The sequence below is a fragment of the Anser cygnoides genome, chromosome 1, assembly GCF_040182565.1.
Source record: "Anser cygnoides isolate HZ-2024a breed goose chromosome 1, Taihu_goose_T2T_genome, whole genome shotgun sequence".
In the NCBI taxonomy this organism is placed as follows: domain Eukaryota; kingdom Metazoa; phylum Chordata; class Aves; order Anseriformes; family Anatidae; genus Anser; species Anser cygnoides.
In genome coordinates, this window is record NC_089873.1 from 113,259,501 (window position 1) to 113,276,632 (window position 17,132).

At 39.8% G+C, this 17,132-nt stretch overlaps 1 protein-coding gene across 2 annotated transcripts; it reads left to right on the forward strand.

Moving 5' to 3' along the window:
- The first annotated feature begins 1,401 nt into the window (after nt 1-1,401).
- On the forward strand, nt 1,402-16,619 carry IFNAR2 (interferon alpha and beta receptor subunit 2). 2 transcript variants are annotated; one of them, XM_048071406.2, is made up of 10 exons: nt 1,402-1,557; nt 2,148-2,307; nt 3,909-4,005; nt 7,136-7,183; nt 7,507-7,636; nt 7,814-7,977; nt 10,175-10,347; nt 11,673-11,835; nt 12,273-12,391; nt 15,166-16,619. In XM_048071406.2, the coding sequence occupies exons 3-10, from the start codon at nt 3,963-3,965 to the stop codon at nt 15,850-15,852; spliced, it is 1,527 nt and encodes a 508-aa protein (XP_047927363.2). In that variant the 5' UTR covers nt 1,402-1,557; nt 2,148-2,307; nt 3,909-3,962; the 3' UTR covers nt 15,853-16,619. The 2 variants fall into 2 exon arrangements, with proteins under 2 accessions (XP_047927363.2, XP_013048349.3); XM_013192895.3 differs by lacking the exon at nt 1,402-1,557 and adding an exon at nt 1,829-2,005.
- Nucleotides 16,620-17,132: the final 513 nt, after the last annotated feature.

Consider the following 17,132-nt stretch of genomic DNA (forward strand, 5'->3'; position numbering starts at 1 on the left):
CAGTCTTCAGCACAAAGCACTGAGAGACCAAGAGAGCCATTAAAATCATCCAATGTGCAGGAAAGAACAACAGTTTCAGAGAACTGCAAAGATGGCAGAAAATTAGAAAGAGGGTTCACTAAAAACAATGCTGAAAAAGCATTTAAGAAAAAAGGTCACAGGCAAATCATGGTGTTTTTGTGTTTTGTTGTTGTTGTTGTTGTTTTAAGAAAAAAACAGTGTGGTAGAAATAAGCGAAACAAGAACAGAATAAAAATTAAAAGTTTAAAAGATCTTTATGTTTGGCAATCCAAGAGGTGAGTGAACCACATAAAGATATTATTACGATTCAGATTATCCTTCCAATTTTTTTTCCAGATTCTGCTTCCATGTAAACATCCTGTCCTTTAAAAGCTTAGTCTGGAACTAGAATTTTTCAACTTTGAATAGCTGGGCATTGCCAAGAGCCCTACAGAAACAGAAATCAAGAAAGAAGTAATGGTGCCACATACACCACTTGCCCCATGAGACAAACGCATGCACAGACATATAGTGAATTCAGCCTTTTTTGAGATTTTATTCAAAGCTCTGCATCTCAGATCTCAGTGTTATTGCTTCATGCAGTAAAACAGGGAAGAACTGTCTTGACTAATTTTAAGCTGTCTGTGGGTTAAAGCAGTGTAGGTATCCAGCCAGAAAGCTTGTAGAAGCCTTGTAGGAGCCTGAAAGGTGGTTATGGTAAATCTCAGGTTTGCTTTGCCTAGTGTAGCTTAAAGTACAGTGTGACCCCACATCAGCCACCAAGCAACACCCCAAATTACACGTCTCCACCAGCAAAGACCCAGAGCTCAGCAGCCTGGGAGGTTTAGTTGGCGATGCTGGAGGTGTGGAGGGACATGGCTGCTAACTGGCACTGGTTTCTTACCCCTCTCAGGTAAGTACCAAGATTTTTTAGTGAATAACTTGATGAGGGCTGTATTTAATGCCACCTCGCTTCAGTTTTAGCTATCAGAAAATAGTGGTGCAGAGGACACCCCATCCACTGAGGCAAACATTTATGAAGCGCTTGGCGGCAGCAGCAGGGCTCCCCTTGTGCACTGAGGTCACGAGCGAGAAAGGGAACCAACAGGAGCCTTTGCGGCTCTCCGTGAAGGTTTACTTCACGATTTAAAAAACTGGTAATAATCAAAGAGCCGGATTAAGCGCTCATGAATAGAAACCGAAACAAGCCGAGCCCTTAAGTGCCCGGAAAGCGGTGCCTGAGGCCGCCCAGGGGAACGGGCCGGGGTGGCGGGGCGGGACACGACCCCCGGCACCGAGCCGAGCAGGGTCGAGCCGAGCCAGGCAGGACCCCCTAAGTCGGCCCCACAGCCATAACGGCCGCCACCCCCGGCCCGTTACTCCCGCCGGGGAAGGGCGTGGCCAACAGCTAGGGGGCGTGCCCAGGCGGCCGGGCCGGCGCCGCCATTTCGTGCTGCGTTCTCGCCGAGCCGGCCCGGGGGCGGCGGGGAGCCCGCGGGGATGGCGCCCGCCGCCAGGTCCGGCCGGGGGGGCGCCCGCCTCCCTCAGCGAGCGGAGGTAACGTCGCCCGCCGCCAGCCGCGTGGGCGGTGGGGCCGCTCCGTTAGGGATAAATGAGGAGGGTCCCCGGCGGCACCGCCTGGGGGTGCGCGGTAGGCAGCGCGCTGCGGGGGTGGGAAGTCGTGAAGGGAAAGGCAGGGCGGCAGGCTGAGCGAGGGGGCTGCTCGCCCGTAGCCTCCGGTTTCCTCGGCGGGAGCGGCAGGAGGGGCGCTTGAGGGCCGCATGTCCCACGCTGGGTCCTCGGGGGAGCTGTGGGGCACCCCGGGGGTGCAGCTGGTGGGCTCCTGATCGCCGGGTCCGGGTTTCTGAGGTTAAATGGCTCACATGGATTCTGTAACGAAATCAATTCCTGCATCTTGCTGCCTGTGTAGGTTTAGCACATTCCTCTGCAGGCTTCTCTGTGTGAAGCATCTCCTAGGTGTCTGTCTCTCTCAATATTCAAATGAGTAAGTTTCTATAAATAAACACGCCATCTGCCTGTTTCAAAGAACAGGGTGTGTTTTCTGCTTTATCAATGTGAAGCTGTTCTGAAATACAAACCAGTGACTTTCAAAAATTTTTTTAATTTTTTTTTTTCCTAATTGGAAGCATCCAACTCAAAACCACCTGGCCTGAACTCAAGCTAAAGACTAGCTGCAGATGAGGTGGAAGTGTGAAGCTGAGTTGTGAAAGTGCTGGAGGCTTCAGGCAGCATGCAGGAGTACCCAGCTGAGTTATCATGTTGCTAGTCTAAGAGCTGGCTGATGAGGTGAGTGGGGGCTGGACTCACAGGTATTTCCATGGCTTCTCTCCAAGGGCTGTTGAGGCTCTGAGGCGGAAGAGTAAGAAGAGCTAATGAGAGTCCTGACAGGAATGGTTTTCCCCTTAAATTTCCACTGTCATTGATAAACTTGTAGAGGACGTGTAGATTTAGATGACTGTACAAACTCAAAGAGAAACATGTTTGGTCACATTTACCTTACGTATTCTAAGGTGCCGAACTGTAGAATATGTAAGAAATATCAAAAATCAGATCCTGCAGGTGTAAGTGTTCTTTAAAATGCCTGTGAAAGTACCACTGTCTTCTGTATGACTTCTGGATGAAGCTGGTTGCCTTGTTGAAAGTAGAAAGTTGGTTTTTTTTTTTGTACTTGTGTAATTTGTAAACTTGATCTGAATGTCAGATTATTTTGTTCTCTGCCATTCACTAGTGTCAAAGCTAAATGGACTTGATAGATATTGGTGACTTAATCACTTTCCAGCTTGCTATTGTAAGTGCTGAACTTTAAGTAAAGATTGTGTAACTAGTAAGTCATACCTTCTTTTGATTCATTCTTGATTTTGATTGAGAAGGGGGAAACAAGCATTTTATATCTCTGAAATATTCTTCATGCTTTAATGAATTAAAAAAAAAAAACGAAATGAAAAAGAACACTCTCTTCATCTGTGGAAGAGTTTATTACTTTGCAATTATGATTATCAGTTGCACAGATACAGCTTCTTAACACTTATTCAGTGACTTCCTCTAGTCCTGCTAAAGCTTTGAGCAGATAAGAGTTACATCTCAGATAAATCAGATACATTTAAAATACTGTGTTGAGTTTGACCACAATATGGTTTATCACAATTTTTAATTTTAAGCTGTTTGTTTTGCAGAGAAAATCAGTTTAAAAAAACAGTTTAAATTCAAAAACAATTTATTTTATTAAACTTAGAGAAGAAGGTACTTTCCAAAGACTTATACCTTTTCTCAGTTATCTGTAGAATCACAGTCGTACCTTAGTACTTTGCCTGTAAATAAAAACCAAGTCCTGCAAATATGAATACGATGAGGGTAGTAGAGTAAAATAACAACACCTAGAATAGGCAATATTTTAATAGACCTTATGTATTAAAAACTCTAACAAAACTTAATAACTTCCTTATAATTAACCATTGTATCTTTTTTTTTCTAACCTGCCTATCTACCTTCTTTCTGGAAACATTTTTTTCAACAGTTCTTGTAATATTTCTTGTAATATTTGTAATATTTCAAATAAAGGCAAGTGATCTTTAACTGTTTTTATAAGTTGGAATCAGTGGCTTAGAATTTTCTAATGCTATCATCATGCAAAATCAATACTAATAGTTGTACAGTGCTTTAGGTATTTATTTGAAATGGAAAGAGCACTTTCCGCGAGGGACTGGGGGTGGAAGTACTATTGTCATAAAATTGTCTGTTTTGAGCATCATCCCCCAGGATGATAGTAGCAACTGTGAGAATGCCTCTCCCCCAATGCACTGAAGAGGTTAAAATAATTATCTGTACGTATATCTCATTTTATGTACAACATGATTTGCTGAATGTGATTGTTTTTAATGTATTTGCAGGTATGGAAGCAAAATGTTTATTTTACAATCAGTAGGCTGTACTTCTTAATCACTATGGAAACACTGATGGGTGGACCACTGCCTTTTTACCCATTTGGTAAGTTGCTTGTACTTTTACGTTGTAGGAGAGATAGTTCTGGTGATTTTTCACTACCAGTCCTTCCAAGTCACTGAATTAAGATACCATAAAGTTATTATAGAGCTCTCCCTATAATAATTCACAGAATCAAGATTGTAGGGTATTATATTCTATATATTCCATTCTAAAACCATATTTCTCCATTAAAAAAATACTTTGAAACAGTATGCTCTAAAAATCCAGTGAACTCTTAGCTGGATACTTTGTCATTTCTTGTCCTAACTTTTTTCAGGACTCTTCAGTTTCTGGGTTAGTAAACACTGCAAACATAGCTTGTTGGCTGGACTCTAATTGTAGTGGGAAACTGTTCTGATAGAATCATTTAATTCTGTGAACAGGACAAGATGATGATGATGATTCCCTCTTCATTTTACTTTATTACCTTTGTTTCTGCAGCTTAAGTTTACTGCAGTTATTTGGCATAACATACTTTTTCCTGTTTGTATCTCTTATGCTAGAGACTAACAAATTGGAGAGTTTGGTAATAGTGCTTGTTGAAACAAAGTTACTGAAGCAATTTGAACTCTAGATGAACTAGATTTGAGAGGGGAAAGGTATTTAAAAATACAGAGAGAAAAGAAAACTATCTGTGTCAACAGGAATTCCTTCAGCAAGACACCTGACACACGTGAGGTGGCTAGGGTAAGAAAGGATCTCCAAAGATTGCATCTACTAATCCAAAGAGCTTGCTATATGGAAGTGTGTCATTACTAGAGTCTGTACACTGATCCTGTTTGATATAGCAGAAGTATCATCAATGTGCTACAGACCGTGTGGTTACAAATCTAAGCTCGTGTTCAGGTGAAGAATAATAACCATTAAGGTATTGCTTTGTAATTCATACCCCATGCTATATGGCAAGAAAGCAATGGTTCTAGTTTTAATGGCACTTCTCTAAGGGGGTATTTATTATTCAGTAATGATGTAGAAGATCGTGTGCAAAATAAGACATACAAGAGATGTTTGTGGTTTGTATAGTAAAATGAAGCTAGAGAGAGAAGTCTTCTCTCTTCTGGGAATATATATTTGCTGCATGTGCAACTTTGGTGAGTTGCTTAATCTCTTTGCATCTAATTTCAGAACGGATATAGAGAGCATATTTTAATACTTGCAAGATAAGATGTTATGGCAGTAATAATTAACACGGTTCAACAGAGGTAGTAGGATAGTGGTGTTTTGGGTATTGTAATATTGTTGGATAGGGGCTTAGGTGTCAAAACAAACGAGATCATGTTGAAGAATTCAAGGGAAAAATGCTGAAGTAATTTTGCAGATATTTCCAGGGAGTTCCTCTAAAGCATGAGGAAAAAGCATGGTTGTTTGAAATTTAACTGATGATTTCTTGGACACAGTGTATGAGTGAGCATCTCATCCTAAGAGGACAGGCCCAGAAATGCCTTTAAAATGAAAACAGGAAATTAAAACAGGAAAGCAGAAGAGAGCTAAAGTATCTTGAAAAAGAGTTAGAAGGGTCAGAACAATCATTTCAAGAATGTCTCCAAGTGCCATGCTGAAAAGATACAAAAGATGCAAGACTCGGTTGGTCTGCGGATATAGCTAGAATCTGCATGCGAGGACAGTCCCTTACAGAGGTTATATGAGAAGACGTGGAGATCTCTAAAATGCCGGGGTTTGCAAGAAGGTTCAAGAGGTTGCTCAGATAGTAGGCCTGACTGACAGGTTGAATGCAGTTTTAACCATGTCGTGTGAGAGAATTAAAAGTGTTGCAGTATCTGTTGTTTTGTTTGTTTTTTTTTTCTTTTCCAGGCAGAAAACAGAATGGTGTAGAAAGAGCTAGAAACACCCACAGGGTAACGTTACAGAAACAGGACACAAACTTCAGTTTGGGAAGGTGTCATGGTTTTGGCTGGGATAGTTAATTTTCTTCAAAGAGATTTGTACGAGGCTTTGGTTTGGATTTTTGATGACAGTAGTGGTGATAACACAGTCATGTTTTAGTTGCCGCAGAGCTTACACAGGGCCAAGGACTTATCTGCTGCTTCTGCTGCCCTGCCAGCAACCAGGCTGGGTGTGCACCAGGAGCTGGGGGGGGATACAGCCAGGACAGCTGGCCCAGACTGACCAAAGGGATGTCCCATACCACAGGCATCAGGCTCAGCAATAAAACTGGGGGAAAGAAGGAGGAAGGGGGGCACATTTGGAGTGATGGCCTTTGTCTTCCCAAGAAACCATTAGGCGCGATGAGCACCACTTTCCTGGAGGTGGCTGAATGTCTGCATGCCGATGGGAAGTAGTGAATGAATTCCCTGTTTCACTTTGCTTTTTTGTGCAGCTTTTGCTTTGCCTAGTAAACTGACGTTATCTCAATCCATGAGTTCTCACACTTTTACCCTTCTGATTCTCTCTCCTGTCTCACCTGGAGAGAGTGAGTGAGCAGCTGGACGGTACTGAGCTGCCTGCCAGGGTTAAACCAAAACAGAAGGAGGGGCAACTGAACTAGAGAGGAAGTTAGGAGTTAGATGACTGAAAACAGTGCATTATATACCAGTACTACAACACTGAGGATTCCCCACATTCAGCAAAGAAGGACGTATGTCCTTCATTACTGAAGATGATTCAGTAATGTTCTTCAAGCAGTAGTAGCTATCTTACTCCAGTAAAGTTGTAAGATTCTTGTCCTGACGTAACATGGTATTTGCTAGACAGGGTAAGCTACCTAAAATATAGTCAGGATCCTCTAAGACAGTGTGTGGTAAGAACATCTTAAATAGGTTTATTTGAACTGAGTCTTGAACCTCTTTTGGCAGGGATCAATGTGAGCCTGAACCACAGGGTAGTTATCAAAATAATAAGCTCCTAGGAGCCTTGAGTTGATGACACCAGTTGGAAAAGGGGGCATCCTGTACTCTGGGGGAAGGAGGAAATTGTAGGGGAAAGCAGGAAGAGGAAGATGTGAAAGAGAGAATCCAGTAACATACAAAGTTGAGTCAAGGGACTGCATGAACACTTCATCTGAGGGAATACTTAGAATTGTCTCTGACTGTTGTGGATTAATATTGCCAATAGGAAGCTAATAATCAGATACTGTAGACATGCAAATTCACTAATATGTGGTTTCATTTTCCAGTGTACATCATCTGTATTCTGTGTGCAGCTTGTTGCAGCAGCTTGCCTGGTAAGAAGTTTCTATTGTCTTCCAAATGCTTTTCCTAATACAGTTCAGGAGACTGACATATTCTTAGCAGGCATCATTTTGCAACTTTATGCTTCTTGAAGAAAGAACTTCTTAGAACTAAAATATGGGAGGACAGTCCTTTGCATTGTGTCTTCTGTTGTGCTGAACTCTATTGTGTTCTATGGTTGCTTTATTTGGGGGCTAATATTGGTTTTCTCTAATGAGGTTTATTGATTAGAATTGTTGCAATCTCAAATTTGTTTGCCATTCATATCGATGATATTAATGGGTTGTTGTTTTTCTTTTTTCCCTTCCTTTTCTAGAAAGGCTTCCAGAAGGGCCACCTTTCAACCTAAAACTGGAATCTTGCAACTTCCAGCACGTTTTGTCCTGGCAGGCAGGAACTGACCCAAATGTGACAGCATACTATCGTGTACTGTACGATGACCCCAGGCAAGTCTCACTTTATATTAGACACAAATTTTTCTTTTAATGTTTAGGAATTCAAAATACTCTGCATGACTATTTTCTTCCTTGCCTGTTTTTCCACTCCACAAAGATGTTTTCTTATACTGGAGGATATGAATAGATTATTTTCGATTTTTAATTACTATATATTTTGATTTACAGGAACCGGATTATTGCACAAAACTGTTCATACATTGAACAACTCTCCTGTAACCTAACAGAGGATTTACAAAATGTATCTCTTCCGTATTCTGTATTTGTTCAGAGCTTTGTAGGAACTAAAGTATTCAATTCTTCTACACTTCATTTTGTGCCAGTTACTGACAGTAAGTGCTCTGCATTTGTTCATTTTAGTATTTATTCCCAGTTATGTATAAATGATGCTCTGCTAGCTTTGCAGTACGGCATTACAAACTAACTTGGTTGGCAGTTTTATTTCTTATGTAAGAGAATGTGAGTTTGTATATAATCTATTACGTATCAGTTACAAAGCATAGAATATAGAGGTAGCTTTCTAAAATCTGGGGCTATGCTAGTTCTGATAAATAGACAAGACTCTGGTTTTGAAATGAAATATGTAAACACAGAAAACAGAATCATGTTGTTCATTCACAAGCATGAAGTAAAAATCACTAAGTGCGTAAGATGCATAATTTTGTCTTCAGATAGTCAGCGTTAAGAACTGAAGAAATACCACATCTGCACTAGGTGTAGGGGAAGAGAGATTTACCTGTTGTTTCATCAACTTACTCTTTTCCTCGCTTCTGAAAGAAAATGCTTAGCAGTGACATCTAATGCCAGAGGCAGCATCACCCTTAGCTGTGCTTAGTATTTCATTTGGAACTAACAGAGACTTAGGGGCTTCTTTGAAAGCTCCATAATTAAAGTGATGCTGAGACAGAAGTTACTGACAATATATATTTTTTGTAACTAAGAATAACTGAAGGATTTGAGAACATTCCTCAGAGACAGAGGTCCTTGGTGTTTCAGCAGTTAGGTTAATAAAGAGAAGGATCAGAAGATGCATTGACCACTACTTAATACAATGGTAGGCTTCTTCAGTCCTGGAGGGGAACAAAAAAAAAGAAAACAACGTTAACAGCCTGCTCTGACCGGGAGCTGAAGCAAGAGCAAACTACCAAGTGCGCTGATTGATTGTCTGTCATTGGCAACTTGTAAATTGAAACTGGATGTCTTGCTAGTAGTCCTCTGGTTCAAACTATAAGCAATTGAGTGAAGTCATGTTTTTCATGGCGTAGGACTTGGATGAAGCCTTTAGTCTTAACAGTGTAGTGCCTCGTTTTACAATACTTGGGCAGGAAAGAAACAGTATTCTGAGATGTTTCCCTACTGGATACAGTTGATGCAGTTGATGTTTACTGTCAAATAGCTCTAGTGGAATCTCACTTCTGTTGACGCTTGGATTTGAGCAAAGGCCCAGAGGCTTAATATAAGAAAGAGCCAAGAGAACAACCACACTTAACTAGAACCAAATTTAAGTTAATATTTATTTCTAATTTAAACCAAATGATGGGAAAGGAGTAAGTTTGTAACTAGACTGAAATGTGCTTTCCTGTGTGGGGGTGGGTAAAAGCTTGCATTTGTTCTAAGTATTAAACTTTTTTTTTCCCTACCCCATTCCATTCTTTCAGGAACAGAAATCGTTGGCAAAAGTGTATTGCTTTTCTGAATTTTGCAGATGCTAGCAATTTAGTCTCCACGTTGAGCAAAATGTACATGCTTCTGGGCAAAACAAAACTAAAATCCAAACTATCTCTTTTTTTCTCCATGTTGTATTGTGCACAAATTGAATCTTACAGAGATAGAGTGTTGAGAAGTGGTGTGAGAACAAACTTACTTTTTTCCTGTGTTGGAGGAAAGAAGATCTTAGAGGAACTTCCATACTGAATCAAATCTAGTCTTGTTGGATGTCTAGTTTTGGAGGGGAGACACTCAGTGTACACATCTCTTCAAACGTGTGTTCTGAGGAACAAAATTTAGGAGGTTACTTTGAACTCAAAGGCAGTCTTCAGAATGCATTCATTTCAACTGTTGTCAGTAGAATGCTCAGCTTCCAAGTGTTGAACCTGTAGCCTTCCTTGCAACTGGTATAAGTATGTGCAGGGCCACACACCACCAAATTTCTACAGGGATTCCTTCCTTCCAGTGACTAAAAAATGACGAGCAAGAAAGTAGTCAGCTTTTCCTAAACATTAACCTCAGCTTTCCTCTCAAATAAATAAAAAGTGCGTTTCCCTGTGGAGCTGAAGCAAAGTGTCACCTTTCTTTCTCTGTCACCTTTCTTCTTCCCTCCCCTACTAATGGCTGCTGGTTGTTTTTATAGTCTAGCCATGTGGTCAAGCTATCTTTTCCCACAAAACTTAAGTGTTGCAAGGCCTTGTGGATCTTACAACAGTGACATAATCTGGAATCTGATTAGCCAGCTATGTATTCAGCACCAAAATAGAATCGGTATTGAGTACATACTGTATGCTTCTTCAATTTTTTTATTTTTTTTAATAGCATACCTGGGACCACCAGAAGTTAATATCAGTTCTTGTCTAAACTGCATAAACGTCACCATAAAGTTGCCAACCTCTCACTTAAGAAATAATGAAAAGCCGGTGTCTTTAATTGATATATATAAAGAGATTGATTATCATATAACACTGAAAACACTTGATGAAGAGCATAAGGTAAAGAACTTTTATTTCTGTATTTCTTGTCTAAAGCACAAATAGAAAGCATAAAAGCACAAATAGAAAGCATAAAAGCACAAATAGAAAGCATAAAATGGCTCTAGTGGTCAGCAGATTTACAGAAGTAAATGTATGAATAGGAGATGCTTAGAAGAAAATAAAATCATGACTTCCTTTTACTGCAGACAAGCAGGCATAGAAGAGGAGTGTTAGTTGTCCTGTATCCTTACTTGAAATAAGGCATGGGGCACTGGCTCAAGTGATTATTCTCTGTGAAGCCAAGGGGAAAAGACTTCAGCAGAAACTACCAGCAGTTGCTGTAGTTTCCTGTGCACAGCTGATCAGGAAATATGTTCAGCAAGCAGTTCAGTAGTTCTCTGACAAACTGGAAAAGTGTATCTAGTTAATTTCTGAAACTACCTGTTCTGGGTCTGTGTTTTATTTTATTGTATGCTGCAATAGAGAGGTAGATAGGCATGATTAGAACGTAAAATGAGCTTCACACAAACAGAGAAATAAAATAAAAAGGAACTCATTCAGTAAGGACCAATGCAAGGTATATCACTTAGGAATAATTGCATAATAAGTAGGATGTTAACGGCTACACAGGCAGCAGTTTTGCCAGAAAGGAAGAGAGCATTCTGGATTATTACAAGCTAAACATCACTCATGTTGCTGAGGGGGATGAAGAGGGGAAAAAAAGCATATTTCTCACCTACCCAGTACTTGGAAAGCACACCTACCTAGCTCCAGTTCAGAAAAGACATGGGCCAGGATCTAGAGGAAGAGTGGCAGGATCCAGAAAGGAAGACCGAGGACTGTGGGAGCGAACCTGAGCCGTGACTCATGAGGAAATGCTGGAATAGTAGGGGATGGCTTAGATGGCTTAGTGTAAACAAGCAAAGTACAGCGAGAGGCCACAGTCTCTGTGTGCAAACATTTACTGGAGAAACAGGGGAAATGGCACATCCACTGTGGCTGTAACCAAAAACAGTGAAGTGAAGTTGGCAGTTGTGCAGTCCTGAGGTGAAGCATCAAGAAAGACATTAATACTGAGGCTGGCAAAGCACTGGAATAAGTTGCCTAACCAGAGTGTGTACTCCATGCACTGGAAGTTTTTTAGGCAATAAAGTAGGCATCTTAGTATCAGCTAGAACTAGAGATGAAGTGATTGTCTAGATAAAATGCTGGGTTACTGTATCAGTGTTTCCAGTTTCACATGCTACAGCAGTTTCTCTCTGAAATAGCCAGGTTTTATTGGTGGCTTGGGTTCTCTTTTTAGGCAAATAGTTAACTTTCTAAAACATTGTCTTTCATGGTAGAGGCCACCTGAGAGAACCACTAAAGAAACTTTTAGTAGTGTCATTGGAGAATTGTATCCAAATACAAACTACTGCGTGTCTGTTATGGTCTCCGCATCTATGAATAAACGTTCCATCCCATCAGCCTGGAAATGTGCAACTGCAGACTCTGTAGCTCGACAAGGTAACTGTGTTACAGTGCAGGAACGGATTGTCTGTCTTGATTGTGCCAGTGTTTTCTTTTTATATAGGAAGATTTACAAGTTAATTCTCAAAATACGAAGAGAGAAAGTACCTCCCAAGTGATAAACATTATGGGGATTCATAAGGGAAATAAAAAACCCATCCACTTCGGGGCTACAAATTTACTGTTGACCCTGTGAACCATGCAAATCTGCACCAATTAAATAAATAGATATCAATGATGGTGTAACTTCTTTTTTAATTCCTGAATCTAACTTGAGATTTGGTCTCATTTTGACCTTGGACCAGATAACCTGTAGAGGTCCCTTCTATCCAAAATTATTCTGATATTCTAAGTAGCTGTTCTGAATGTGAAATATGAAATGTGATCATTGAAAACTTCATTCATGATTGCTTGTTTGTTTTTTTCACTTGCAGGTTATTACAGCGTTTCATTTGCAGGTGCTGTATGTTTTTCACTGGTGTTAGGTATTGTCCTGAAGTGTATGCATGCGGGAGGCTATATTCTTCAAAAAAAATCACTTCCTCGTACCTTGGTATGTAATTTTCATGTTTAACCTTCCTGGTTGGGAGCAGGAAGCTTACCATATAAAGTTTCTATTTATGTACATTAGGTACAAGTTATGTAAGTGCTTAGAATGTTTTTATTTGCAGCTTGATTGTGTCAAAGATAATCTACAGGCTAATAAATCTCATCCATTCTGTGGAACAAATATTCGGTCTCTTTGAAAACCATTTGTTTCTACTTCAGAGAGAAGTTGGAGGGGACAGGCAGCATTGAAGGGGAGAGATGCGCACACAGTAACCTTAAATGAGCTCTTGATGGTTCACAGAAGCAGGCTAGGTTCTACAGTGGAGCACCCAGCATAGGACAATTTACCCCTTGCCTTTTGAAAATTACCTAATACACGTAAATCCTTCCTGCAGCAGACACTTCTTCCACTATATCTGGGCCAGGGCAATAACTCCAAAACAAAAAACCTACTCCAGTTTTCAGGTAAAATGCACAGGGATGAAAAATGTTATTCACCAAGGAATATGCTTTGAAAACTTGTTATCCATTGCTCCTTTTGTAAAGCAGTTTCTGGTGCATTTTGCCTGCGTTACTTCACTCTGCAGCATCATACTCTCTAGGAACAAATCCAATTCGCCCTATAATTGAATCAATCTTTTATTACTCCAATAAGTAGACAACTCCCTGAAGATTTCAGGATTGTTTAGCCAACTCCCTGGATGCTGGATGTGTTTAAAGGCATTTGAGAGATTCTACAACTGAAAAAAATATATATTTAGTAGGTTTGCCTTCAAGGTTTTCTCCTTATCACTTTTCCTTAGGAAACCAAGCTAAAAAGACAAAAAGTAACTTGAAGTCCCAGTCTATTGTGCCTGTGATGGTACATTAAAATGGTCTAGAGCTGGGGGGTTTGGTCTCATTTTCCCCAAAAGATGAAACAGTTATTTAAGCCTTCTCTGGAGAAGAGTCATGGTTAGTGCTCTAAAACACTTTTTCTAAAGCTGCTCTTCATGGTTATTGTCCACAAAAGGAGGCAAGGAGAACATATGAGAAATGCTAAAAGTAGAAGTTAAGCAGCCTGGTAAGACAGCCAAATCTGGGCAGCTGTTGAAAATATGCTTTGAGGAAGCAGTCTTGTTGCATGTTGTTTCTCAAGAAAAGCAGTCTTGAAGCATGTTTTTTCTCAAGAAAACCGAGTCTGAGTTGTGATGTCAGTGGTAGCTTCTCAATCACAGGAAACATGCTCTTTACTAAAATCAGATATACCTTGTGGGTCACCAGCTTTCAAGTGCACGTGTATCTAGCATCATAGATTGGGATACAGTCAACTGCAGATACCTCACTGCCAGAAAAGTATCCTACTTGTTAGTTCTAGATTTTGGGACCACTTCTTTGGGTAGGTTCATGTCTGTCTAACTTCTGCAGTCTCAGTAATGATTTATTACTGTATTCTGTTATAAACAGGAATTAGTGTCTTTTGAGGAATGTTTGAGAGTGGAAAACTTACTGGGGGGAAAAAAAAAAGGATATTTATATTTGAGTTCTCTGTCAGAATCTGTAGTTGGCATAGATTCTTAGAGCTTACCTCTTGTGACCAGGCTGTCATAATCTACCCAAATAAAGGAATTGGATGTAAACAACAACAACAAAAAGGAAAACTTCTCTGGAAGAAAACTTACTCAGGGAGGAAGGCTGGGCAAACACAAAGCAAACAGTAGCTGCATCACCTTCCAAAAGCTAAGCTATTCTCAGTTGGGTAATAGTGATTGACAAAAGTCTATGATTAAGGCAGAGGTAATGAAAGTAACAGAGAAAGAAAGGAAATGGTAATATATCAGTCACAGTTCCCCTATTTTGAATAAAATGATCTTTCTTTGACTTTTTCTGTGAGCAGGGCCATGTTTTAGTGCTTGAAGAAGCCAGGCTATAGTCAGCTGTTTTTTTCAATTTTAATAGAGAAGAGATTGAATTGTTACTAAATTTCAAGCAAAAATGATGAGATTACTGGGACTTTTTTTTTGCTTTTTTTTATGGTCTTTTATTTCTTTTGCATTTAGTTCAGAGTTCAGTGGGGTATTTTCAGCATATTTTTTCATTTTTCCACAAGCATATCCAGAGCTGATTAGCATCAACTTTCTCTAAGAGTTTTTTTCTTCAAGTTTATGACCTTTGCTGTCATTACTTTCATCTCCAAGGACTTGTTGTACATGACTTTACCAAGTAGTGTCTGAGGATAGTTGTTCATGTTGAATGTTTTTCCCCAATACTTAGAGCATTCAGTAATCCTCAAAAGTACAGATAAAACTGAGGAAAAGGTAAATGGTACTTAAGGCGTTACAGAGGACACTTATTCAAATGGTAAATTTCTAAAGGACATTAAAATTGATCCTCTGTGTAAGGCTTCTCTTCTGCATTGTAATTGGAAGAGCTAATAGAGGGTTGCAAGACTCAACTCAGGTTCAAAATATATTTCTAAAATGAGCTTTCAGTCTTAGAAAGATATTTCAAAAATTAGTGTCAGTCAAAAAATGTTGTAATTCTGCGTGGTAGTAGTGTCATTTTTTTTCAGTTGTCCAATGGCGTGTGCCTTGATTTGTAGTGAAGGCTGTCAGATCACAGGAATGGCAAAGAGGGAGGAGTCCTAGTCGCACTAAACTCTGCAGAAAAAGCTGAAAATGTGTCACAGAATAATTTGTTTGATAACTTCATGGGTAGGGGTATTCTTCACTTTTCTGTGTGCGCAGATTTGGCTGATCTTTTGTCTTTGTTTTTTCCTAATTCTTTTTGCTCTTTTAGGTATTCATCGGGAGGACACTTGCCTATTCACCTTGTACATTTGAAACTGAAAAAATACAATCTGTAGAGATCATTTATAAAGAGGTTGAAAAAAAGGCAGTGGAATCTAGTGTCAGTGATGAAGGTGACAGCGACGACAGCGACAGTGATGACCTAAGTAATCATGACTACACAAGGCGTGATATCGTAAGAAGAGCACCTCATTCCTCTGACACGACAGGTGTATTTGTGCGGTGCTCTACAAGTAGCACATATGATGACGGTAGCAGCCAGGCAAGTGAACATCCAGATGATGACCCAGAAGTTTTTGAAGAGAATGAGATGGACATTGAAAAAGATGAAGACCCAGGCTGCAAGTTACTTCAGCCTTTCCCTGAGGAGAATTGTACCTATTCTTCTAGGTCAACGAACAGTGCTTGCTTTACCATAAACTTGAAAACTGTGCTTCTGGGAATCTCTAAAGAGACCATGGACAGTTCTGCAGCTCTTCTGTCTTCCCAGGATGACACAGTTGACTGGCAACATAGACATGCTTTTGAATCACAACTCCCTGATGATACAGAAAGTGTGCAGAAACCACACTGTCTTAACAACTCTCAAGAATGGAAAGATTCATCTAGTTCTTCCAATGAAAGTGACTCATCAGATTCAGATATGGACCCAAAAACTGAATACCTAAGAAGATGAATCTGAGAACCACTATTGTTTTATAACGTACAAATAGATATTGTCCAACTTTGCTCCTTCTAGACTGAACATACAGATCTGATCTCTTTTATTTTTTTTAGCATTCTGAAAATATATGCCTAAATACTGAAAATATACGGGACTCATTTTTAACAAATATTTCTGTGATCTCTCTGGGTGTGGTTCAGGTGGTATCAAAAACAATTTGGATGTAGCAGAAAAAGGGAGTAGTTATTTCATTTTGCAATTTGCTAGTGAATTATACCTTTTAGCTGTAACATGGTAAATACCTTCTATAAACTCAAATGAGGAGTTAGTTTATAGCACAGGGAGATGTGAATGGCTGGCTGGTCTCTTAATCAAACCCCCTTTGGTGGTTTGTGGTTTTTTTTGTTTTGTTTTGTTTTGAAAGGACTCTGCTACTATTCCTTACCTGTGTTGATGTTGGGTTACTCTGAAGCCTGTTCTGCTGGATGGATTGCAGACATCAGGGTAGTGCTATGTTCCAGTCAGTAAACTGATTTCTGAATTTGTGCAGAGAAGGCTGATAAATGAAATCATGGAGGTGCAGGGAGAGGAGGTAAGAATACTCAGTAGCTTGCAAAAGAGTTCTTGTTACTGTGATTCAAGGCATTAAATGTGTCTGTCTCTTTTATAACTTTGTGTAATTGAATACTATACTTTTTAAAAATATTTTTGTGATGTTTAAAGGTTACTCGACAGTAAAGTTATTTTAAACACTTCATAAAAGCAATTTTTTTCATAAACCTGTCTAAGAATTTTTACTATTTTTGTTTTGTTTGTTTTGTGGTTTTTTTTTTTTTAGCCTTTGAAAAGCTACATGAGTTAGCCTGTTTACTCCTTGTGGGGGAAGGGTTTTAGGTATCTTGTAGCCAAACAACTCTCTTTGCCTTCATTTGATCCACATATACACTACTTTTCTGCCTACTAGCATAGCAGTTCCTGGCTGATATGGCTGGCAGGCATTCCTTTGGTCAGGATAGCTGAGAGTAACTTCTAAGATGTTGTAGTACATTCTGCTGTGCTCCTTTTAAGAGCTAGTAGATGCAAATATGTGGCAGACTGGATCTTGATTAGTTAAGTATTTGTAGATGTACACATCTACAGAATTAGTTGGATGAAACTTCTGTTCACAGAGACCCTGTAATACACCGCTGTTTCCTAAGGTACAATTTGTGTAAACCTCTCCGCAATGGTAGAAGCCAGCAGAACTGCTCATCAGTAAGTGAAGGCAGAGGACCCGTGTCTACCTGAGGAAA

Excerpts from the sequence above, each read along its gene's own strand:
- IFNAR2 (XM_048071406.2), top strand. The coding sequence starts at position 3,963 with ATGGAAACACTGATGGGTGGACCACTGCCTTTTTACCCATTTG. Across the intron at positions 4,006-7,135 it reads ACTGCCTTTTTACCCATTTG|TGTACATCATCTGTATTCTG; the intron begins GTAAGTTGCTTG and ends TTCATTTTCCAG. Across the intron at positions 10,348-11,672 it reads CACTTGATGAAGAGCATAAG|AGGCCACCTGAGAGAACCAC; the intron begins GTAAAGAACTTT and ends CTTTCATGGTAG.